At 42.7% G+C, this 25000-nt stretch overlaps 1 protein-coding gene across 1 annotated transcript in view; it reads left to right on the top strand.

The window, feature by feature from the left end:
• The window catches only part of adgrl3.1 (adhesion G protein-coupled receptor L3.1), a 205987-nt gene that overhangs the window by 136083 nt on the left and 44904 nt on the right, over positions 1–25000 (top strand). Inside the window, 3 exon segments of the mRNA XM_046842822.1 lie at positions 49–237; positions 11753–11791; positions 22454–22637. Of these exon segments, the coding sequence (XP_046698778.1) occupies positions 49–237; positions 11753–11791; positions 22454–22637 (412 nt within the window).

Here is a 25000-nt window from a genome sequence, read left to right on the forward strand (position 1 = left end):
AGGAAATACTTAGACCTGTTTCAGCATCAATGATGTGTCCGTTTGTAGATGAGGTCAGGAGAGACGGCTGCAATCGTCGCACGCGAGTTAGCCGAGCAGACAAAGACGGCGGTGTTGCGTCCCGGAGACGTCCCATCCACCGTCAGAGCAATGGCCCAGCTGGTGGAACTGTTAGATGTGCAGCTGAGGAACCTCACTCCTGGAGGGAAAGACACAGCAGCACGCAGCCTTAACAAGGTACACACACACATACACACATAAACACACAAACAAACACACTGTCATTCACACTCTTGCACCACACACACTTTTCTACAATGTGATGTTTTTATTCTGCTACGGTTTATAACAGCAGCAGCACAGGAACGCGTGCAATGTGTCATACTCGCCTTATTACAATGCTATTATATGTTAGCAGTGTTTACACAGACCGAGCTGGGAAGGATGTGCTACAAGTTAGAGCAATAAATTATGGAGATAGAAATGTGTTGACTATTTAGGAAGTGAATAGGATTAGTAAGGAGAAAGTGAGAGCAGCGATTAAGAGGATGAAGAGTGGAAAGTCAGTTGAACCAGATGACATACCAGTAAAAGCATGGAGATGTTTAGGAGAGATGGCAGTGGAGTTTTTAACCAGGTTGGTCAAAAAGATATTGAAAGGTGAAAGGATGACTGAAGAATAGAGAAGGAGTGTGCTGGTACTGATCTTTAAGAATAAGGGAGATGTGCAGACCTGCAGTAACTACAGGGGAATTAAGTTGATCAGTCACACCATGAAGTTATAGAAAAGAGTAGTGGAAGCCAGGCTGCGAGAAGAGATGACCATCTGTGAGCAACAGTATGGTTTCATGCCGAGGAAGAGCCCCACAGATGCCTTATTTGCTTTGAGAATGTTGATAGAGAAGTATAGAGAAGGTCAGAAGGAGTTGCATTGTGTGTTTGTGGATTTATAGAAAGCGAACGACAGGGTGCCAAGAGAGTAGTTGTGGTATTGTATGAGGAAGTCTGGTGTGGCAGAGAAGTATGTGAGGGTGGTGCAGGACCTGTATGAGGACAGTGTGACAGCAGTGAAGTGTGCAGTAGGAACGACAAACTGGTTAAAGGTGGAGGTTGGATTGCATCAAGGATCAGCTCTGAGTCCTCTACTGTTTGCAGTGGTAATGGACAGGTTGACGGACGAGGTCAGACAGGAGTCTCTGTGGACTATGATGTTTGCAGATGATATTGTGATTTGTGGTGAGAGTAGGGAGCAGGTTGAGAAGAGCGGAGAGGTGGAGGTACATGCTGGAGAGAAGTTGAATGAAACTCAGTAGGAGTAAGACAGAGTACATGTGTGTGAATGAGAGGGAGGGCGGTGGAGTGGTTGCAGGGAGAAGAGGTGGAGGAGGTGGATGAATTTAAGTACCAGGGTGAACAGTGCGAAGTAATCGAGAGTGTGTTAGAGAGGTGAAAAAAAAAAAATGCAGGCAGGGTGGAGTGGGAGGAGAAGAGTGATAGCAGGAGTGATTTGTTGTATGGCTCAGAGACAGTGGCATTGAGTAAAAGACAGAAGGTGGAGCTGGAGGTAGCAGAGCTAAAGATGTTAAGATTTTCATTGGGAGTGATGAGGATGGACAGGATTAGGAATGAGTTCATTAGAGGAACAGCACATGTAGCACGTTTTGGAGACAAAGTGAGAGAGGCGCGATTGAGAGACAGATGAGGGACATAGGGTATATCGGTAGGAGAATGCTGAGGATGGAGCCACCAGGAAGGAGGAAAATAGGAAGGCCAAGGAGGAGGTGTATGGATGTGGTGAGGAAAGACATGCAGGTAGTTGGTGTGAACGAGGCAGATGTACAGGGGGGTATGGAGACGGATGATCCGCTGTGGCGACCCCTAATGGGAGAAGCTGAAAGAAGAAGAAGAAGGAGAAGAGTGCCTTGATTGGAAAAAGGTTTCTGTTAAAACCTCTCCCCTACTAAAGTGCTGTTATATAACACACACGCACAACCACACACACACACACTCACACACAAACACACACACACACACACACACACACACACAATTTCTCTCTCTCTCTCTCTCTCTCTCTCTCTCTCTCTCTCTCTCTCTCTCTCTCTCTCTCTCTCACACACACACACACACACACACACACACATCTTGTTTTTCTTCTTTTATTCACCTCAGAGTGACACAGAAGTTAAATGAGTTATGAAGATATAAAAAGATTCCAGAACCATCTATCTATCTATCTATCTATCTATCTATCTATCTATCTATCTATCTATCTATCTATCTATCTATCTATCTATCTATCTATCTATCTATCTATCTATCTTCTAGCTAGCTGTGGTGAGCTGTAGGTATAGTAAGTGTTGTGTAGTAGTGAGCTGTAGGTATAGTAAGTGTTGTGTAGTAGTGAGCTGTAGATACAGTAAGTGTTGTGTAGTAGTGAGCTGTAGATACAGTAAGTGTTATGTAGTAGTGAGCTGTAGGTATAGTAAGTGTAGTGTAGTAGTGAGCTGTAGGTATAGTAAGTGTTGTGTAGTAGTGAGCTGTAGGTATAGTAAGTGTTGTGTAGTAGTGAGCTGTAGATACAGTGAGTGTTGTGTGTAGTAGTGAGCTGTATATACAGTAAGTGTTGTGTAGTAGTGAGCTGTAGGTACAGTAAGTGTAGTGTAGTAGTGAGCTGTAGTAAGTGTTGTGTAGTAGTGAGCTGTAGGTACAGTAAGTGTTGTGTAGTAGTGAGCTGTAGGTATAGTAAGTGTTGTGTAGTAGTGAGCTGTAGGTATAGTAAGTGTTGTGTAGTAGTGAGCTGTAGATACAGTGAGTGTTGTGTGTAGCAGTGAGCTGTGGGTACAGTAAGTGTTGTGTAGTAGTGAGCTGTGGGTATAGTAAGTGTTGTGTGGTAGTGAGCTGTGGGTATAGTAAGTGTTGTGTAGTAGTGAGCTGTAGATACAGTAAGTGTTGTGTGCAGTAGTGAGCTGTAGATACAGTGTGTTGTGTAGTAGTGAGCTGTAGGCATAGTAAGTGTGGTGTAGTAGTGAGCTGTGGGTATAGTAAGTGTTGTGTGCAGTGAGCTGTGGGTATAGTAAGTGTTGTGTAGTAGTGAGCTGTGGTATAGTAAGTGTTGTGTGTAGTAGTGAGCAGTAGGTATAGTAAGTGTAGTGTAGTAGTGAGCTGTGGGTGTAGTAAGTGGTGTGTAGTAGTGAGCTGTTGGTGTAGTAAGTGTTGTGTAGTGAGCTGTGGGTATAGTAAGTGTTGTGTAGTAGTGAGCTGTGGGTATAGTAAGTGTTGTTTAGTGGTGAGCAGTGGGTATAGTAAGTGTGGTGTAGTAGTGAGCTGTGGGTATAGTAAGTGTTGTGTGTAGCAGTGAGCTGTGGGTATAGTAGTGTTGTGTAGCAGTGAGCTGTGGGTATAGTGGTGTTGTGTAGTAGTGAGCTGTGGGTATAGTAAGTGTTGTGTAGCAGTGAGCTGCAGGTATAGTAAGTGTGGTGTAGTGAGTGAGCTGTGGGTATAGTAGTGAGCTGTGGGTATAGTAAGAGTGGTGTAGTAGTGAGATGTGGGTACAGTGATTGTTGTTATAGTAGTGAGCTATGGGTGCAGTAAGTGTTGTGCAGTGAGCTGTGGTTACAGTGAGTGTTGTATAGTAGTGAGCTGTGTAGGTATAGTAAGTGTAGTGTAGTAGTGAGCAGTGAGCTGTGGGTATAGTAAGTGTTGTGTAGAAGTGAGCTGTGGGTATAGTAAGTGTTGTGTGGTAGTGAGCTGTAGGTATAGTAAGTGTTGTGGCAGTGAGCTGTAGGTATAGTAAGTGTTGTGTAGCAGTGAGCTGTGGGTATAGTAAGTGTTGTGTAGTAGTGAGCTGTGGGTATAGTGGTGTTGTGTAGTAGTGAGCTGTGGGTATAGTAAGTGTGGTGTGGTAGTGAGCTGTGGGTATAGTAAGTGTTGTGTGTGTAGTGAGCTGTGGGTATAGTAAGTGTTGTGTGTAGTGAGCTGTGGGTAGTGAGCTGTGGGTATAGTAAGTGTTGTTTAGTGGTGAGCAGTAGGTATAGTTAGTGTTGTGTGGTAGTGAGCTGTGGGTATAGTGAGTGTTGTGTAGTGTAGTGAGCTGTGGGTATAGTAAGTGTTGTGTGGTAGTGAGATGTGGGTACAGTGAGGGTTGTTATGGTAGTGAGCTATGGGTACAGTAAGTGTTGTGTAGTAGTGAGCTGTGGTTACAGTGGGTGTTGTATAGTAGTGAGCTGTGGGTATAGTAAGTGTAGTGTAGTGAGCTGTGGGTATAGTGAGTGTTGTGTAGTAGTGAGCTGTGGGTATAGTAAGTGTTGTGTAGTGGTGAGCTGTAGGTATAGTAAGTGTTGTTTAGTGGTGAGCAGTAGGTATAGTAGGTGTTGTGTAGTAGTGAGCTGTAGGTATAGTAAGTGTTGTGTAGTAGTGAGCTGTAGGTATAGTAAGTGTTGTTTAGTGGTGAGCAGTGGGTATAGTTAGTGTTGTGTAGCAGTGAGCTGTAGGTATAGTAAGTGTTGTGTGGTGGTGAGCTGTGGGTATAGTAAGTGTGGTGTAGCAGTGAGCTGCAGGTATAGTAAGTGCTGTGTAGTAGTGAGCTGTAGATACAGTAAGTGTTGTGTAGTGAGTGAGCTGTGGGTACAGTGGGGTGTTGTGTAGCAGTGAGCTGTGGGTAGTGAGCTGTTGGTGTAGTAAGTGGTGTGTAGTAGTGAGCTGTTGGTGTAGTAAGTGTTGTGTGAGTGAGCTGTGGGTATAGTAAGTGTTGTGTGTGAGCTGTGGGTATAGTAAGTGTTGTGTGGTAGTGAGCTGTAGGTATAGTAGTGTTGTGTAGTAGTGAGCTGTGGGTGTAGTAAGTGTTGTGTAGTAGTGAGCTGTGGGTATAGTAGGTGTTGTGTAGTAGTGGGCTGTGGGTATAGTAGTGTTGTGTGTAGTGGTGAGCTGTAGGTATAGTAAGTGTTGTGTAGTAGTGAGCTGTGGGTATAGTAAGTGTGGTGTAGTGGTGAGCTGTAGGTATAGTTGGTGTTGTGTAGCAGTGGGCTGTGGGTATAGTTGGTGTTGTGTAGTGGTGAGCTGTGGGTGGTGAGCTGTGGGTATAGTAGGTGTTGTGTGGTAGTGAGCTGTGGGTATAGTAAGTGTGTGTAGTAGTGAGCTGTAGATACAGTAAGTGTTGTGCAGCAGTGAGCTGTGGGTATAGTGTGTTGTGTAGTAGTGAGCTGTGGTATAGTAAGTGGTGTGTAGTGAGCTGTGGGTATAGTAAGTGTTGTGTAGTGAGTGAGCTGTGGGTATAGTAAGTGTTGTGTAGTAGTGAGCTGTAGATACAGTGGGGTGTTGTGTAGTAGTGAGCTGTATATACAGTAAGTGTTGTGTGTGTAGTGAGCTGTAGGTACAGTAAGTGTGTGTGTAGTAGTGAGCTGTAGTAAGTGTTGTGTAGTAGTGAGCTGTGGGTACAGTGGGGTGTTGTGTAGTGTGAGCTGTGGGTATAGTAAGTGTTGTGTGGTGGTGAGCTGTGGGTATAGTAAGTGTTGTGTGGTAGTGAGCTGTAGATACAGTAAGTGTTGTGTAGCAGTGAGCTGTGGGTACAGTAAGTGTTGTGTAGTAGTGAGCTGTGGGTATAGTAAGTGTTGTGTAGCAGTGAGCTGTGGGTATAGTAAGTGTTGTGTGTAGTGAGCTGTGGGTATAGTAAGTGTTGTTTAGTGGTGAGCAGTAGGTATAGTTAGTGTTGTGTAGTAGTGAGCTGTAGGTATAGTAAGTGTAGTGTAGTAGTGAGCTGTAGTTACAGTGAGTGTTGTGTAGTAGTGAGCTGTTGGTGTAGTAAGTGTTGTGTGGTGAGCTGTGGGTATAGTGAGTGTTGTGTGGTAGTGAGCTGTGGGTACAGTAAGTGTTGTGTAGCAGTGAGCTGTGGGTAGTGAGCTGTGGTTACAGTGAGTGTTGTATAGTAGTGAGCTGTGGGTATAGTAAGTGTAGTGTGGTAGTGAGCTGTGGGTATAGTAAGTGTTGTGTAGTAGTGAGCTGTGGGTATAGTAAGTGTTGTGTGTAGTGGTGAGCTGTGGGTATAGTAAGTGTTGTTTAGTGGTGAGCAGTGGGTATAGTGGTGTTGTGTAGTGGTGAGCTGTGGGTATAGTAAGTGTTGTGTAGTGAGCTGTGGGTATAGTAAGTGTTGTTTAGTGGTGAGCAGTGGGTATAGTTAGTGTTGTGTGGCAGTGAGCTGTGGGTATAGTAAGTGTTGTGTAGTAGTGAGCTGCAGGTATAGTAAGTGCTGTGTAGTAGTGAGCTGTAGATACAGTAAGTGTTGTGTGTGAGTGAGCTGTGGGTACAGTGAGTGTTGTGTGGTAGTGAGCTGTAGTAAGTGTTGTGTGAGTGAGCTGTGGGTATAGTAAGTGTTGTGTAGTGAGTGAGCTGTGGGTACAGTAAGTGTTGTGTAGTGAGTGAGCTGTGGGTATAGTAAGTGTTGTGTAGTAGTGAGCTGTAGGTATAGTAAGTGTTGTGTGGTAGTGAGCTGTGGGTATGGTAAGTGTTGTGTAGTGAGTGAGCTGTGGGTATAGTAAGTGTTGTGTAGTAGTGAGCTGTGGGTGCAGTAAGTGTTGTGTAGTGAGTGGGCTGTGGGTATAGTAAGTGTTGTGTAGTGAGCTGTGGGTATAGTAGGTGTGGTGTGGTGGTGAGCTGTGGGTATAGTAGGTGTGGTGTGGTGGTGAGCTGTGGGTATAGTTGGTGTTGTGTGGCAGTGAGCTGTGGGTATAGTTAGTGTTGTGTGGTAGTGAGCTGTGGGTAGTGAGCTGTGGGTATAGTAGTGTTGTGTAGTAGTGAGCTGTGGGTATAGTGGTGTTGTGTAGTGGTGAGCTGTGGGTACAGTAAGTGTGTGTGTAGTAGTGAGCTGTGGGTAGTGAGCTGTGGGTGCAGTGGGTGTTGTGTAGTAGTGAGCTGTGGGTATAGTAAGTGTGGTGTGGTGGTGAGCTGTGGGTATAGTAAGTGTTGTGTGGCAGTGGGCTGTGGGTATAGTAAGTGTTGTGTAGTGGTGGGCTGTGGGTATAGTGAGTGTTGTGTGGTGGTGGGCTGTGGGTATAGTAAGTGTAGTGTGGTAGTGAGCTGTAGGTGTAGTAAGTGGTGTGTAGTAGTGAGCTGTTGGTGTAGTAAGTGTTGTGTAGTAGTGAGCTGTAGGTATAGTAAGTGTTGTGTAGTAGTGAGCTGTAGGTATAGTAAGTGTTGTTTAGTGGTGAGCAGTAGGTATAGTAAGTGTAGTGTAGTAGTGAGCTGTAGGTATAGTAAGTGTTGTGTAGCAGTGAGCTGTAGGTATAGTAAGTGTTGTGTAGTAGTGAGCTGTAGGTATAGTAAGTGTAGTGTAGTAGTGAGCTGTAGGTATAGTAAGTGTTGTGTAGCAGTGAGCTGTAGGTATAGTAAGTGTTGTGTAGTAGTGAGCTGTAGGTATAGTAAGAGTAGTGTAGTAGTGAGCTGTAGGTATAGTAAGTGTTGTAGTGGTGAGCTGTGGGTGCAGTGATTGTTGTTATAGTAGTGAGCTATGGGTACAGTAAGTGTTGTGTAGTAGTGAGCTGTAGTTACAGTGAGTGTTGTATAGTAGTGAGCTGTAGGTATAGTAAGTGTAGTGTAGTAGTGAGCTGTAGGTATAGTAAGTGTTGTGTAGAAGTGAGCTGTAGGTATAGTAAGTGTTGTGTAGCAGTGAGCTGTGGGTATAGTAAGTGTGTGTAGCAGTGAGCTGTGGGTATAGTAAGTGTTGTGTAGCAGTGAGCTGTAGGTATAGTAAGTGTTGTGTAGCAGTGAGCTGTAGGTATAGTAAGTGTTGTGTAGTAGTGAGCTGTAGGTATAGTAAGTGTAGTGTAGTAGTGAGCTGTAGGTATAGTAAGTGTTGTGTAGCAGTGAGCTGTAGGTATAGTAAGTGTTGTGTAGTAGTGAGCTGTAGGTATAGTAAGTGTTGTTTAGTGGTGAGCAGTAGGTATAGTTAGTGTTGTGTAGTAGTGAGCTGCAGGTATAGTAAGTGTTGTTTAGTGGTGAGCAGCAGGTATAGTTAGTGTTGTGCAGCAGTGAGCTGTAGGTTCAGTGAGGGTTGTTATGGTAGTGAGCTATGGGTACAGTAAGTGTTGTGTAGTAGTGAGCTGTAGTTACAGTGAGTGTTGTATAGTAGTGAGCTGTGGGTATAGTAAGTGTGTGTGTAGTGAGCTGTGGGTATAGTAAGTGTTGTGTAGTAGTGAGCTGTGGTATAGTAAGTGTTGTGTGTAGTGAGCTGTGGTGTAGTAAGTGTTGTTTAGTGGTGAGCTGTGGGTGGTGAGCTGTAGGTATAGTGTGTTGTGTAGTGGTGAGCTGTGGGTAGTGAGCTGTAGGTATAGTGTGTTGTGTGGTGGTGAGCTGTGGGTATAGTAAGTGTTGTTTGGTGGTGAGCAGTGGGTATAGTTGGTGTTGTGTGGCAGTGGGCTGTGGGTATAGTAAGTGTTGTGTGTAGTGAGTGAGCTGTAGGTATAGTAAGTGCTGTGTAGTAGTGAGCTGTGGGTACAGTAAGTGTTGTGTAGTGGTGAGCTGTGGGTACAGTAAGTGTTGTGGTAGTGAGCTGTGGGTAGTGAGCTGTGGGTATAGTAAGTGTTGTGTGTAGTGAGCTGTGGGTGCAGTGATTGTTGTTATAGTAGTGAGCTGTGGGCATAGTAAGTGTGTGTAGTAGTGAGCTGTTGGTGTAGTAAGTGTTGTAGCAGTGAGCTGGGTATAGTAAGGTGTTGTGTAGTGGTGAGCTGTGGGTATAGTAAGTGTTGTGTGTGGTGAGCTGTGGGTATAGTAGGTGTTGTGTGGTAGTGAGCTGTGGGTATAGTAAGTGTGTGTAGTGGTGAGCTGTGGGTAGTAAGTGTTGTGTAGCAGTGAGCTGTAGGTATAGTTAGTGTTGTGTGGTAGTGAGCTGTGGGTGGTGAGCTGTGGGTATAGTAAGTGTTGTGTAGTAGTGAGCTGTGGGTATAGTAAGTGTTGTGTAGTGGTGAGCTGTAGATACAGTAAGTGTTGTGTAGTAGTGAGCTGTAGATACAGTAAGTGTTGTGTGGTAGTGAGCTGTGGGTATAGTAAGTGTGGTGTAGTGAGTGAGCTGTGGGTATAGTAAGTGTTGTGTGGCAGTGAGCTGTGGGTATAGTGGTGTTGTGTAGTAGTGAGCTGTGGGTATAGTAAGTGTTGTGTGGTAGTGAGCTGTGGGTATAGTAAGTGTGGTGTAGTAGTGAGCTGTGGGTGTAGTAAGTGGTGTGTAGTAGTGAGCTGTTGGTGTAGTAAGTGTTGTGTAGTAGTGAGCTGTGGGTATAGTAAGTGTTGTGTGGTAGTGAGCTGTGGGTATAGTAAGTGTTGTTTAGTGGTGAGCAGTGGGTATAGTAAGTGTGTGGTGTAGTGGTGAGCTGTGGGTATAGTAAGTGTTGTGTGGCAGTGAGCTGTGGGTATAGTAAGTGTTGTGTAGTAGTGAGCTGTGGGTATAGTAAGTGTGTGTAGTAGTGAGCTGTGGGTATAGTAAGTGTTGTGTGGCAGTGAGCTGTGGGTATAGTAAGTGTTGTGGTAGTGAGCTGTGGTATAGTAAGTGTTGTGCAGCAGTGAGCTGTGGGTAGTGAGCTGTGGGTATAGTAAGTGTTGTGTAGTAGTGAGATGTAGGTACAGTGATTGTTGTTATAGTAGTGAGCTATGGGTACAGTAAGTGTTGTGTAGTAGTGAGCTGTAGTTACAGTGAGTGTTGTATAGTAGTGAGCTGTGGGTATAGTAAGTGTGGTGTAGTAGTGAGCTGTGGGTATAGTAAGTGTTGTGTAGAAGTGAGCTGTAGGTATAGTAAGTGTTGTGTAGTAGTGAGCTGTAGGTATAGTAAGTGTTGTGTAGCAGTGAGCTGTAGGTATAGTAAGTGTTGTGTGCAGTGAGCTGTGGTATAGTAAGTGTTGTGTAGTAGTGAGCTGTAGGTATAGTAAGTGTTGTGTGAGTAGTGAGCTGTGGGTGTAGTAAGTGGTGTGTAGTAGTGAGCTGTGGGTATAGTAAGTGTTGTGTAGCAGTGAGCTGTGGGTATAGTAAGTGTTGTGTAGTAGTGAGCTGTGGGTAGTAAGTGTTGTTTGGTGGTGAGCAGTGGGTATAGTTAGTGTTGTGTAGTAGTGAGCTGTGGGTATAGTAAGAGTGGTGTAGTAGTGAGCTGTGGGTATAGTAAGTGTTGTGTAGTGGTGAGCTGTGGGTACAGTGAGGGTTGTTATGGTAGTGAGCTATGGGTGCAGTAAGTGTTGTGTAGTAGTGAGCTGTGGTTACAGTGGTGTTGTGTAGTGAGTGAGCTGTGGGTATAGTAAGTGTGGTGTAGTAGTGAGCTGTGGGTATAGTAAGTGTTGTGTGGTAGTGAGCTGTAGGTATAGTAAGTGTTGTTTAGTGGTGAGCAGTGGGTATAGTAGGTGTTGTGTAGTAGTGAGCTGTGGGTATAGTAAGTGTTGTGTAGTAGTGAGCTGTGGGTATAGTAAGTGTTGTTTAGTGGTGAGCAGTGGGTATAGTTGGTGTTGTGTGGCAGTGAGCTGTGGGTATAGTAAGTGTTGTGTAGTAGTGAGCTGTGGGTACAGTAAGTGTGGTGTAGTAGTGAGCTGCAGGTATAGTAAGTGTTGTGTGGTAGTGAGCTGTAGATACAGTAAGTGTTGTGTGGTAGTGAGCTGTGGGTACAGTAAGTGTGGTGTAGTGGTGAGCTGTAGTAAGTGTTGTGTGTAGTGAGCTGTGGGTACAGTAAGTGTTGTGTAGTAGTGAGCTGTGGGTATAGTAAGTGTTGTGTAGTAGTGAGCTGTGGGTATAGTGGTGTTGTGTAGTAGTGAGCTGTGGGTATAGTGTGTTGTGTAGTGGTGAGCTGTGGGTATAGTAAGTGTTGTGTGGTAGTGAGCTGTGGGTAGTGAGCTGTGGGTATAGTGTGTTGTGTAGTGGTGAGCTGTGGGTATAGTAAGTGTAGTGTAGTGAGCTGTGGGTAGTGAGCTGTGGGTATAGTAAGTGTTGTGTGGTAGTGAGCTGTGGGTATAGTAAGTGTGGTGTAGTGGTGAGCTGTGGGTATAGTTAGTGTTGTGTGGCAGTGAGCTGTGGGTATAGTTGGTGTTGTGTGGTAGTGAGCTGTGGGTAGTGAGCTGTGGTATAGTAAGTGTTGTGTGTAGTAGTGAGATGTAAGTACAGTGAGTGTTGTATAGTAGTGAGCTGTGGTATAGTAAGTGTAGTGTAGTCGTGAGCTGTGGGTATAGTAAGTGTTGCGTGGGGTGAGCTGTGGGTATAGTAAGTGTTGCGTAGTAGTGAGATGTAGGTACAGTGAGGGTTGTTATAGTAGTGAGCAATGGGTACAGTAAGTGTTGTGTAGTAGTGAGCTGTAGTTACAGTGAGTGTTGTATAGTAGTGAGCTGTAGGTATAGTAAGTGTAGTGTAGTAGCGAGCTGTAGGTATAGTAAGTGTAGTGTAGTAGTGAGCTGTAGGTATAGTAAGTGTTGTTTAGTGGTGAGCTGTAGGTATAGTAAGTGTTGTGTAGCAGTGAGCTGTAGGTATAGTAAGTGTTGTGTAGTAGTGAGCTGTAGGTATAGTAAGTGTTGTGTAGTAGTGAGCTGTATTATGTATTACTTACTGATTATTGTACTTAATTCTTTTGACAGTATCATATTAGTGTTTCTGTCTGTGTGTGTGTGTGTGTGTGTGTGTGTGTGTGTGTGTGTGTGTGTGTGTGTGTGTGTGTGTGAGTGAGTGAGTGAGTGTGTGTGTTTTCTGTGTAAGACCATGTTTATGCACTGTTATTAATTTGTATAATTTTTGTTGTTTGTAGCTCCAAAAGAGAGAACGATCCTGCCGATTCTTTATTCAGGTATGTCTTGCATCTGTCCATTTCTGATTGCTTGTGTGTGTGTGTGTGTGTGTGTGTGTGTGTGTGTGTGTGTGTGTGTGTGTGTGTGTGTGTGTGTGTGCGTGTGTGTATACAAAACAAAACAAAAGTAAGCAAAAGCAGCATGACAGTAAGCCATGACTGGAGAAGATAAAGAAAAATAAATGGAAGAGGGCATTTGTAAGCAAGGCAATATGTGTGTGTGTGTGTGAGTGTGGGGTGGGGGCTGGGGTGGGGGTGGGGGGTAGCTCATACAGCATACAGAAATCTTTATGTTTTACTGATTGACTGATTAAAACACTAAGCGTATCGAATCTGCTGCTTAAGTTCAAAGGATACATCAATAGACAGATAAAGGTCACTATATTTATACTTTCTCTCGAGGAGCAATCTCAGGGCTTTCTACTGAAAAAATAACTGATGTGACCTGCACATGGATCAAATCAATACCTTGAATAGTTAGTTAGAGTAGTTTTATAAATGTGTGTATATTGATCATACTCATATTATCCATAATATCCATTTTTCCTGTTCACTCCAACCAGCCAGTTACCAAAGTTCATTTCAGTTTAATTCAGTGTGTGCTTTGGCATAAAACAATATTTTGTATTGGCAAAACAGCATCCAACTACAGAGCAAGAGAAATAGGAACTAAACAAAATATATAAGAAAAATAAACAGAGTGGGTGGATGGTATCCGGGTGGACGGTTATAATTGGTAGGTGTGGTTAGGATGGGTGGATGGTATATCGATGGTTATAGTGGTAGGTGGGTTTTATCCGGGTGGATGGTTATAATGGTAGGTGTGGTTAGGATGGGTGCATGGTATATGGATGGTTATGGTGGTAGGTGGATGTAGGGTAAGTGGGTGGTTTGTGGGTGGATGGTTATGGTGGTAGGTGGGTAAGAGTGGGTGGATGGTATCCGGGTGGATGGTTATAATGGTAGGTGTGGTTAGGATGGGTGGATGGTATATCGATGGTTATAGTGGTAGGTGGGTTTTATCCGGTGGATGGTTATAATGGTAGGTGTGGTTAGGATGGGTGCATGGTATATGGATGGTTATGGTGGTAGGTGGGGTTAGGGTGAATAGATGGTTTGTGGGTGGATGGTTATGGTGGTAGGTGGGGTTAAAGTGGTATGTGGGTGCATGGTTATGGTGTTATGTGGGTGGATGGTTATGGTGGTAGGTGTGTTTAGGGTGGGTAGATTTTACTTGGGTGAATAGTTATGGTGGTAGGTGGGGTTAGAGTGGGTGGATGGTATGTGGTTGGATGATTATGGTGATAGGAGAGGTTATGGTTATGGTGGTATGGGGAGTTTGGGTGGGTGCATGGTTATGGTGGTAGGTGAGGTTAGGGTGGGTGTATGGGTATAGTGGTAGGTGGGGTTAGGGTGGGTGGATGGTTTTGCTTATAGGTGGGGTTAGGGTGGGTGGATGGTTATGGTGGTAGGTGGGGTTAGGGTGAGTGGATGGTTTTGCTTGTAGGTTGGGTTAGGGTGGGTGGATGGTTTTGGTGGTAGGTGGGGTTAGGGTGGGTGGATGGTTATGGTGGTAGGTGGGGTTAGAGGGTGGATGGTTTTGCTTGTAAGTTGGGTTAGGGTGAGTGGATGGTTTTGCTTGTAGGTTGGGTTAGGGTGGGTGGATGGTTTTGGTGGTAGGTGGGGTTAGGGTGGGTGGATGGTTATGGTGGTAGGTGGGGTTAGGTTGGGTTGATGGTTATGGTGGTAGGTGGAGTTCGGGTTGGTGGATGGTTTTGGTGGTAGGTGGTGTCAGGGTGGGTGGATGGTTATGGTGGTAGGTGGGGTTAGAGTGAGTGGATGGTTTTGCTTGTGGGTGGGGTTAGGGTGAGTGGATGGTTTTGCTTGTAGGTTGGGTTAGGGTGGGTGGATGGTTATGGTGGTAGGTGGGGTTAGGGTAAGTGGATGGTTTTGCTTGTAGGTTGGGTTAGGGTGAGTGGATGGTTTTGCTTGTAGGTTGGGTTAGGGTGGGTGGATGGTTTTGCTTGTAGGTTGGGTTAGGGTGGGTGGATGGTTTTGCTTGTAGGTTGGGTTAGGGTGGGTGGATGGTTTTGCTTGTAGGTTGGGTTAGGGTGGGTGGATGGTTTTGCTTGTAGGTTGGGTTAGGGTGGGTGGATGGTTTTGCTTGTAGGTGGGGTTAGGTGGGTGGATGGTTTTGCTTGTAGGTTGGGTTAGGGTGGGTGGATGGTTTTGCTTGTGGGTGGGGTTAGGGTGGGTGGATGGTTTTGCTTGTAGGTGGAGTTGGGGTAAGTGTTTGGTTTTGCTTGTAAGTGGGGTTAGGGTGCATATCTTACTTAATTAAGATAATTTTTTTATTCACTAAATTGATTAGACTGACCGTCATGCACATTTTTAAATTAGTTACTACATAAATTACTACTGAAACCGGTATGTATTAGAACAAGTGCATTGATAAAAACCTGCGACTCGGACTACAGTCAGAGTCGCATCACGCCACAGCACCAAATTTTATTCTTTACGTAATACATTGAGAACATTCCAGAAATCCAGCAGTTTGAGCTTTTCTCACATACTAAAATTCTCAGTGGTCACTGTTATTTGCAGTGTGTGTGTGTGTGTGTGTGTGTGTGTGTGTGTGTGTGTGTGTGTGTGAGAGAGAGAGAGAGAGAGAGAGAGAGAGAGAGAGAGAGGTATTGTGGCCTGATGCAGTCTTTACGCTGTATTAGCTTCACAGCTTCAAAGAATTTCAGTTCTGCTCCATTTAGCGACCCTGTGTGTGTGTGTGTGTGTGTGTGTGTGTGTGTGTGTGTGTGTGTGTGTGTGTGTGTGTGTGTATCTGTGTGCGCATGCACAATTGTGTATCTGTCTGTCTTTGCAAGCTGCAGATAAAGGGGAGTGTGACTGTAACATGAATTGTGTTTTGAGGGAAAATGCCTTACTGTTATCTTTAGTTGTATTGTAGTTCTCCCCTCTCTTTCTCTATCTTTCACACACACACACACACACACACACACACACACACACACACACACACACACACACACACACACACACACAACATCACTAAACATTAAGCGTTTATTAACAAACATTATACTTTTGCATCCCAGTTTCTTACCTTTGTTGCTTTTGTGGTCTGAAATGAAGCACACACACACACACACACACACACACACACACACACACACACACACACACACACACACACACAATGCTACTGTAACTGGGGCAGAATGATTCAGCCAATAGGCACATTAGCCTGCATCAACCAGACAAACGATAAAACATCCCTCTATCTTTCTTCTGAAGAAAGAATGAGAAGGAGCTTATATACAAAGAGTAAAAGATTCAGGGAAGGAAGAATAGATTAAATGTCTTCTTAAATGGTTTTAGTAAGAAAATGAATATATTACGCTCTGATATTTTTTGTAATCTTAACACTTAATCTAAGAAAATGTGTTTTTGGATTATATGAATAACATAAATAGATAAGATACAGTAAGCTCCAGTACCTGAAAGCGTCTTCTCCTATTGTATTTAGTACAGTAGGTAGTTCAGCTGTAGTCTCATTAAGTGTCTTCATTCTTTGTTCAATGAAGTAAAGAGACTGCAAACTACTGTATCCTGCACAAAATAATCACGTTTATTAATATGCATAGTAAAAAAAGTTTCTTCCAACAGACAGATGGTCGGATATGAAAAAGAGCACAGCACTGAGGCACCAATAAATATATAAACCAGCCAGAGCGTGTTACCTTTTTTATTTTTTTATTTTTTTAGCAAAGATAGATAGACAACAGTTTCATACGTCAGTGGACTTTCCTTCACACTTATGTGTTTACGGCTGCAGGAGCTTAAATAGAAGAGTTGCAAAACCTCTGGTGAAATAGTGAACAATGGCAGCAATTGTTTCACTTATTTTTCACCGAAATGAACAGGCATGGAACAGCCGCAGGAAGACCTGTTTCTGAAAGCAGAAATATAGTGATGCAAGTAATTCACCAGCAGTAAGAATTAGAAGGGCAGATTTGAACACACAAAGAAAATGCCAAGGTGAGTGACAAATCTAAATTGTTTGGAACTAGGATGTACCTCAACAAAGGTAATGGAAATTGTAAAGAAAGAAAGCATCTTGTCATGATCCAAAGCATATAAGCTGTGTGGTGAAATGATAATAGAAATGATTAGAAATTAATCAGATTTTTTTTAAATATTTGTATGAACAAAGGAATAATGCTGCAAATTTTTCTTAGTGACATTGTACAGTATCTTGTGTTAGAGCTAAGCTAATAGTACTGCACTTTATCACATTCGCATATTTCGATCTTTTTTTTGTTTCATTTATTTCTGTGTTACAGTATAATGGCAAAAGCTTTTAGTAGTGGTTTATAGAAAGTGCTCAACTCGGCTAGTTAGTGCTATTAGCATATCTCAGCAGCATCGTGCCAGTTCATACCCACATTACTTAGCTTTGTTGCCTGTGAAATTAAACCACTTTCTAATGGGAATTGGCCCTGTGGTTTCGATTAACCATTTCAATCCTTATGTTTACAGGAAAATGTGTTTTCAGCATAAAAAAAAAAAGATTTCTCTTTGGTTACAGTCGGACGATACTCTTTTCTTCACGATTGTGCTTTTGTTTGCAAATTGCCAGAATTGTTGAAGCGTGTGATTTCACTTCATGTGTCATTGACCAGGTATCACAACTGCTAGAACAGCATGATGCACTGTAGGCATGCTAACAAACAGGCAGCCTAGCATGAAAAAAGCAAACACACAGAGGAGCTGGAAGGTGTTTTAAGGTTTAGGGTTCTGAAATGCTGAATCAAAGTCATCCCTAAGTGTTCCGAGATGCTTGACCTGATGCTAACCTTCATGTCAGCTCAAATAAGTCCGATTTTTTTTTTGCTTTGCATGTGATTTCTAAAAAAGCAGCCAAACACATTTTTCCCACATGGTAATGCTTGTTGTGAGCATTACCTCAAGCTCTTCACATGTATGTGCATAATCATAACATGATTTTTTCCAGGTGTATATCTTTTCGTAAAATAGTAGTGTATAGGTGTATAGCTGTTCCTAATTTGTGGCAGAAAAGGAAATCTGCTTATTATTTTTTTGCAAGATATGCAGGAGCATCCTGATTGTAATAGCGGCATTTTAATAACCTGGAGGCTCTACAGTGTACTCGTGTATTAAGGTTAGAGATTTTAATATCCCAGGCATATTATCGTCTCGTGTATTTAAACGCAATTGAGACACCACCTACTTTACTCTTAATGTCCATTTATTAGTTTCAGGTATATTATGCAGTTTAGACCTGATATCATTGTAAATGTGTGTGTGTGTGTGTGTGTGTGTGTGTGTGTGTGTGTGTGTGTGTGTGTGTGTGTGTGTGCTTTGTCTGTTTTTTTCTAGAAAAAATATTAGGGGGAAAATTGAGTTTGGTGTATGGCAGCATTTAGCTACAAAAATAGTCGAGTCAGTGGAAGTATATATAACGACGATAGCAGTGTGTGTGTGTGTGTGTGTGTGTGTGTGTGTGTGTGTGTGTGTGTGTGTGTGTGTGTGATTGTCCTCACCCTCATTTTCACAGTGTTGCATATTTCCTATAAAGCAGCTTTTACATTGACAGATTTATATATTAGCACAAAGATAGACACATGCTGTGTGTGTGAGCATGTATGAGCTTGTATGTACGTGTGTGCGCGCCTGTGTGAGTGTGTGTGCATGTGTATGCGGTGGCAGACAAAGAGAGAGCGAAGAAAAGTGAGAAAGATATTAATGTCTTGGCCAGACGAGGAAGATGTAAGTGCTTTATGGCGAGGCAGGGCATTATGGGAAATCCATCCTTATTGTGAAGTCCAGGCGCCAGATGGGTGACACCGTCTCCTCGGGCTGTCAAAGCGAATTTCACTTATCGGATACACTTCTAAATGTTTTTTTTTTCTTTTCCTTTTCTCTTTTTGTATAATATGTGAATATGTTTAAGGGTGAGGCTCTAAAATGTATGTATATGTAAAAAAAAAACAGCAACACAATAATATAAACAGAAAAAAAATGTGCAAGCTGCTTTACTGACAAGGTCTACAGAGAATTGTGTCTTTCTTTTATATGAGCAAATTAGCAAAGCTTGTCCATTCGGCATTTTCGCCTTAATGATTAGCTTGTGCTTTGGGCTGTTTTCTACACCATGCTTTCATTTCATCCCCACTGCTGCTGTGGCTGCAAAAAAGCAACAGAAACCCTTATAGAATTTGTAATGGTTTTAATATTTATAATGTAACTTCTATTGTATTGTATACTGGAAAATTTTTATGGTTGCTGTGGGTTTTTTAATGGTCATTTGTTTGCCTTCTATCGGAGGCATGTTGTTCAGTCCATTAAAGACCATTAGAGCACATTTGTCAAAGTTATTTGTTGGTGTCTACTGGACAGCAATTGGGTTTCTTAGGATATCATGAAGCTTAAGCATTTTTGGTTTGATTAGAAGGATTGACACTATTAAGCATCCAGATTCTAATAATGGTTTGATCAGAATGATTGAATGGAAACCATGTGGTAAATGCTTTATTGGATATTAATTGTGTTGATTTTAATGGTCTCTGTGAGTCTCTACTTGTCATTTGTTTGCCTTAATTTGATGATATGTTATGGGTAGTGGATGCCATTGGAGACAAAAGAGCATCTTTGGAAAGGCTATATGTTGGTATCTCCTGGACACCAGTAGCAACCATTAGGACACCATTAAGTAATCAGAATCAAAAATGTTTGGTAATGATGTCTTTGTTCTGACAATAACGTTTTCATGATGTACACAACCACAAATAATGGAAACCCTTTGGTAATGGTTTGAATGAATAACAGCTGATGATTTGTAGTGGAAACCATTTGAATTTCTATGATGGATCTATCATATAATTTCTATTCTATTGGGTTCTTTAAAACAGAAAGCCACAATGACACACAAACTACAAGCATTGAAAGCTGCTTGTGATTATTGATATTGGAAAAAGGATTTAATCGAAAATCCATCCATTATAAAACGATTAGTGTTGAGCAATGCATTGTGTTACAACATCTCATTGATTGCAAAATAAAAAAGATTTGGGGGGCAAACTGTTATCCACACACTTACAGCCAGATAGACAACTGGATTTATTTTTAAATATATGAGGTTTGTAATGCCAAGCCAAATTCATTTTGTTCCTCCGAATACTGTAACATAGAACTTCACAGAAATGTATGTTCTGTTGTCTGTTGATATCTGTAATTTGAGCAGTGTCTGCACAGTGTACATATGTCTTCACTTCTGAAGGTAATTCGTCTATAAATATGATGATAAAGTAAATAATTCATTGTTTGTCATGGTCAGTATAAAAAGAGTTGTACTTGGTATGCATTTTGATACTAATGATGTATGTGCACATCATAACTGTGACACTTATATAGACGCAGCGTCTCGTTCCCTCGAAGAACCATGGTCACATACATAATCTGGAAACTCCAGAGGACAAAGCCTTAGAGGCTTCCACACTCAAGTGTCAACTGAGTGCTTGCACTGGGCACAGTCAGTTAAGCTTCTCCTGGTCTGGGGCCTGAAAAGGAGGAGACAAGAATTCCTGGAGCATAACAGGTTGTTGAACGACCAAGGGTACCTTGGGAACAATCCCTGATTTAGGGTAGAGGAAGACACTGGCCATGCCTGAAGTAAATTCCAGCAAGATTGCAGACCCCCATGGTGATTGTTATAAGAAACCACAGAGGTGTTGTCCGAACTGACCAACACATGGCGGGCTCTGAGGATCTGGAAGGAAATGTCCCAGCAGTCTCTGGAACTGCTTTACAGTAAGTGACTTGCCTTCTTTCACTCTCTTGATGGCGTTCAGATAAACGAGATTCGAGCAGGAAACAACTGCACCTGCGTGATGGTCGAATCCAATACTACCCATACTGTAATGGAGAAAGCACACTCTTTTTGGCGTTCAGCCTTAACCCCAACTCCTTCATATGAGCTAGAATGACAACTCGATGCCGGATCGCCAACTGCTCCGATTGAGTATGTAATTTAGAATGCGGACACCCTGAAGTCTAAGAGGGACCAAAGCCGCATCCGCATTGCTGTAAGATGCGGATCTTATGGAAGACCAGATGGAAGACCATTACCAAAGGATGAATACATGAAAGTATGCATCCCTTAGATTTTTTGTGACAAACTAGTCCTCAGCCCATCTCGATGGCCTCCTTGCTCACGAGGTGTGCTTACTTCCTGTTCCATAACCAGAGACACGTCTGGCAGTGCTTCCCAGGCTGCCATATAGTCTCTTAAGGAATCAGTCTTTCGAGACTGACCTCTGGTGCACCAAGAGCTCCGCCATGGTGTGCAAGCATCCTACGGCTTGACCTGCCGAGGTAGTTCAAAGGGGCTTGGTGGGTAGCGCCAGGGTATTTAAAGATGATGCAGCACCCAGGAAGAGATAGCTATGCCAGCATCTCTTCAACCCGGGCCATCGTCCCATAACCACCCTCTTTCAGTCCAAATATACTAGAGTAAAGGGAGACCCTAGGACTGAAGAGGCGGGCCAAATATACCTGGACCGCTGTGTTCAGGTCCGGAAAAAAGGGCAGACTCTGGCATGGAGGCGCTGATGCGGGTTGCAGAAAGCGATCGTCAAGGCAAACTTTCTGCTGATCGGCCGGCCAATTTATATCAAGCTCGGGTCACTGCCTCTAACAGCTCCTTGAAAAGAACTCCACCCCCCTTCCCTCCTCCCCTCTCAGAGGAAAAGAAGCGGAATTTTGCACTCTCCCCCAAAGGGAAGAAACCGCTGAAAGTCGTGCTTCTAAAGTTTTAGATCAAACGCTGGATCAGGCAGGTGTGGAGGGAGAAAAGGACAAGCCCATCTCCAGACCCTCTGCCAGGTCCATTTGCGAGCCCCAGGTCCTCGAATGCAAGCGGGGCCAGAACCATGAGGAGCGGGAACACCCTCCTCTAAGAGTGCTTAACGGGAGCGGAGCGTCCGCAAAGACATGTGAGGGCAGTCGGCTCCCTCGAGAAGCTGGTGCCAGTTTTACTTCATCTCCTTTTATACAGTAGCCTCCTGGTCGTGACGTCACCCTGCGGGTGATGCCATGCTTTCCATTAGACTAATTACACACGTGATTCAGAGCATGGACAGCGTGGAAGCGTTCCCAAAGTGTTGTTGACGCAGCTCGAGTTCTTGAAGAAGAACTCACTTCTGCACCCACCCTACTCACTGAAGCTGAAGATGAAGCTCAAAGGTTGCTGTTTTGACACCATTACAGAGATTCACTGTGAATTGCAGAAGGTGCTTGACACATTTTGAAAAGAAGCCTTCCACGACATATTCCATAAGAGGCAGGAACGATGGGAGCGCTGCATTGCTGTGCAAGGGGACTATTTTGAATATTTTTATATTGTGTAAACATAGATAAATAAAATAATTTCTTGTAAACAGAGCTTAAAACTTTTTAATACCACCTTGTACGTGCTGGAGTCCAGTCATGACTGCCCAACCAAATCTTACTAAACAATAAGTAAAGCCCTGAAGTAGTGGTTTGAAACTTTAAAAGAGTAGTCATAAACTCTGGCAACACCATTATAAACTGTTATTAGGTAACAAAAACTAAAAAAAAATGCTATTTATTTGAAAATATATTTTTTTATTTCAGTTACAGTATTTTTTTCTTTCTCACTGTAAATTTTTGATTATTGCATTAAAAGTTACATTGTAAAAGTTTTGATTCCATAAAGACTGTGCAAGTAAGAAATCAGCCCCTGCTGATTCATATATTTCCGTGTCGTTTTCTCAAAATCTGCTTTAAACATCTTTTAGTTCAGAGTTTAGCAGAGTTTGGTGCTTGCCGTGCCAAATGGTAACTGATTCATCTCAGCTATTCATTAGGTGTGTTCCAGGCAGATAAATCACCAATCTGTGCAGGACACCAAAGCAGGAACTGTGGTATAATGCACAGTGTACCTAATAAACCTCCAATTTGAGATTTAAACAAAGGAAAAGAGACTCTTTTTAATTACCATATAGGACACAGTCTATCTTTTTCATATCTAATTATCAATTTGATTTATAGGTCTGTATAACTTTGGGCAAGCCAATTAAGCTACAAAAAAGTTGTGTGAATCATGCTCAGATGTGGGAACGCTGAGCTCAAAATGAAACCATTGTGTACAGTGTATTCAAAAAATATATGAATGAACAGCAAACTGTGATGAGCGATATATGTTCATTAATCACTGTTACAGTTTCAACAAGCAAATGTGTCTTTATGCTGTTTGAGTTAAATCAGATACTTCTTAAAGAAAAGAAATGGCCTTTTTGTCTACCGTTATTGCTGCCATCTGGATTTGACATCACTTGCTGAACTCAAGGTTTTTTTTTTGTGAGAGTTTTAGTGGAATGCAGAAAGGAGTATGCAATTATTTTTTGTTTGAATATGTAAATATTGAAAAAAAAAAAAATAGTATGCACATAATAAAATTTGTTCTGACAGCTCTGTGTGTATGTGTGAGTGTGTGTGTGGCAACTCTGTCTATATATGTCACTGCTTCTATACTCGTCTCTAGGGCACCGAGGCAGCCTCTCGTTTCATCTTGGTGTCTCATTGTGGATTTTCTCCCTCCTCCAGGCGATGGTGGAGACGGTGAATAACCTGCTGTGTGGGCGCGCTCAGCCTGCGTGGAAGGCGCTGTCAGTGATGGATCAGCTGCGCTGTGCCACCATGCTTCTGGACACAGTGGAGACGGCTGCCTTCATGCTCGCCGACAACCTGCTCAAGACTGACACCATCCAGGAGAACACCGACAACATCCGTATGTCTATATTGCAACACATGCGCACACACAGACACACATATGCGCACACACACACACGCACGCACACACACACACACACACACACACACACACACACACACACACACATAGACTTAACACCATAGCTACAGGAAATAATATTTTCTAACTGCCAGGCAGGTTCTTTTATGGCACATGTCTGCTGAACGCTCGAATCTGATTGGTGGGAAGGTTTTTGATGAATTTCCCATACAGTAGATGTATGCACGTTTATTTTGATTGCAGTCCTTACTCATACGACACAATACAGATTGAAACAATTTTCTATAATGAGTTCTTTGGTTTGATAAGATTGATTGACTGATTTCCACAAGCACATCATAATGAAAACCATTTGGCAATAGGTTTCACGGGTGTAAAGTAAATTGTACCGGTTTTGATTGTCTCTGAGAGCCTTTACTTATATTTGTTTGACTCCTGTTTTTGACATGTTATGTCTAGTGACTAAAGATCAATCAAAAGTTTTTGCCAATTTGTAGAGCACATTTTAGTATCTACTGGACAGTAGTAGGGACCATTAGGATGTCATAAAGCATACAGATTCCAAAACATTTCTAGCAGGATTCTTTAGTTTGATTAGAGTGATTGTGTGTTTGTGGATTTAGAGAAAGCATACGACAGGGAGGAGAGAGAGGAGTTGTGGTATTGTATGAGGAAGTCACGTGTGGCAGAGAAATATGTGAGGGTGGTGCAGGACATGTATGAGGACAGTGTGACAGCAGTGAAGTGTGCAGTAGGAACGACAGACTGGTTCAGGTTCAGGTTGGATTTCATCAAGGATCGCCTGTGAGCCCTATCATGTTTTCATTGGTGATGGCCAGGATGACGGATGAGGTCAAACAGGAGTCTCCATGGACTATGATGTTTGCGGATGATATTGTGTTCAGGTGCAACAGTGCAAAGTAATGAAGAGTTTGTTAGAGAAGTGAAGAAAAGAGTGCAGGCAGGGTGGAGTTCGTGGAGAAGAGTGATAGCAGGAGTGATTTGTGATAGAAGAGTATCTGCAGGAGTGAAAGGGAAAGTTTATAGGACTGTGGTGAGACCTGTGATGTTGTATGGTTTAGAGACAGTGACATTGAGTAAAAGACAGGAGGTGGAGCTGGAGGTAGCAGAGCTGAAGATGCTGAGATTTTCGTTGGGAGTGACGACGATGGACAGGATTAAAAACAAGTTGCCCCCATGTAGAATGTTTAGAGGACAACGTGAGAGAGGCCCGATTGAGATGGTTTGGACGTGCAGATGAGGGACATGGGGTATATCGGTAGGAGAATGCTAAAGATGGAGCCATCAAGAAGGAGGAAAAAATGAAGACCAATAAGGAGGTTCATGGATGTGGTAAAGGAAGACATGCAGGTAGTTAGTTTGAAAGAGGCAGATGTAGAGGGCAGAGTAGTATGGAGAAGGATGATCCGCTGTGCGAACCCTAATAGGAGCAGCCAAAAGAAGAAGAAGGTTCAGTAAGCATCAATTTCAACAGGATTTAGGTCTCCATTGTGTTTTTTTTCTACAGTGCAAGTAGACAACAACATTTATACATCATGACTTAATTATTATTAGTATTTTTTAACTAATTTTATCGCCTGTCTAATGAAGTGTGGTACTTAAAATGAACAAGTGAATGTTTAGATACGAAGACCAACTAACATAAAGGCGATCTCAGGTTGTAAAAGTAAAGAAAAATGGTAACATGCAAAAAACGAAAACACACACAAAAAAAAAAAACGCCCCCACACCGAGCACTTGTCACATACCCACCACAAATACGACGGCTGATCAAACTGCTAACCTTCCGACCCGCAAATCCATTAGTGCGCTGACAGTAAAAGAACTCTGCGTTTACAGAAGCAGATACCTCTGGTCCAGGTCAGTGGATGCACACTGTAACAGGATCTGTCACACAAATGACCTGCTTACACCTTTAACCCTGAGGGTGACAAATTGAAAACAATTAACACAAAAACCTTTACCGCCTATATTATAAAGATGGCATTTATATTGCGGACATTATTTTTTCAGATCATTGAGACCAGAGAGTAGCTAGGTGAGGTATAATTGTATTATTTGTTGCCAAAATGAACTGTGATTTGAGGTTAATTCAATGGTAGGTGGCTTCAGAGAACCAGTCGCATTTAGTAGTTCTGAAATCTAAAAGCTGAACTTTTTTCTATTTTATGTTTGTCTCCACTTTCTGAATAAATAGATAAATAGACAGACACACATTGGCAAATACGATTATAAGTATTGAATAAATAAGTGAATGAATAATAAACAAGTAAATAAATACAGAATTAAATAAGATACAGCTGTCTGTCATTTGCCAC

The sequence above is a fragment of the Silurus meridionalis genome, chromosome 28, assembly GCF_014805685.1.
Source record: "Silurus meridionalis isolate SWU-2019-XX chromosome 28, ASM1480568v1, whole genome shotgun sequence".
In the NCBI taxonomy this organism is placed as follows: Eukaryota; Metazoa; Chordata; class Actinopteri; order Siluriformes; family Siluridae; genus Silurus; species Silurus meridionalis.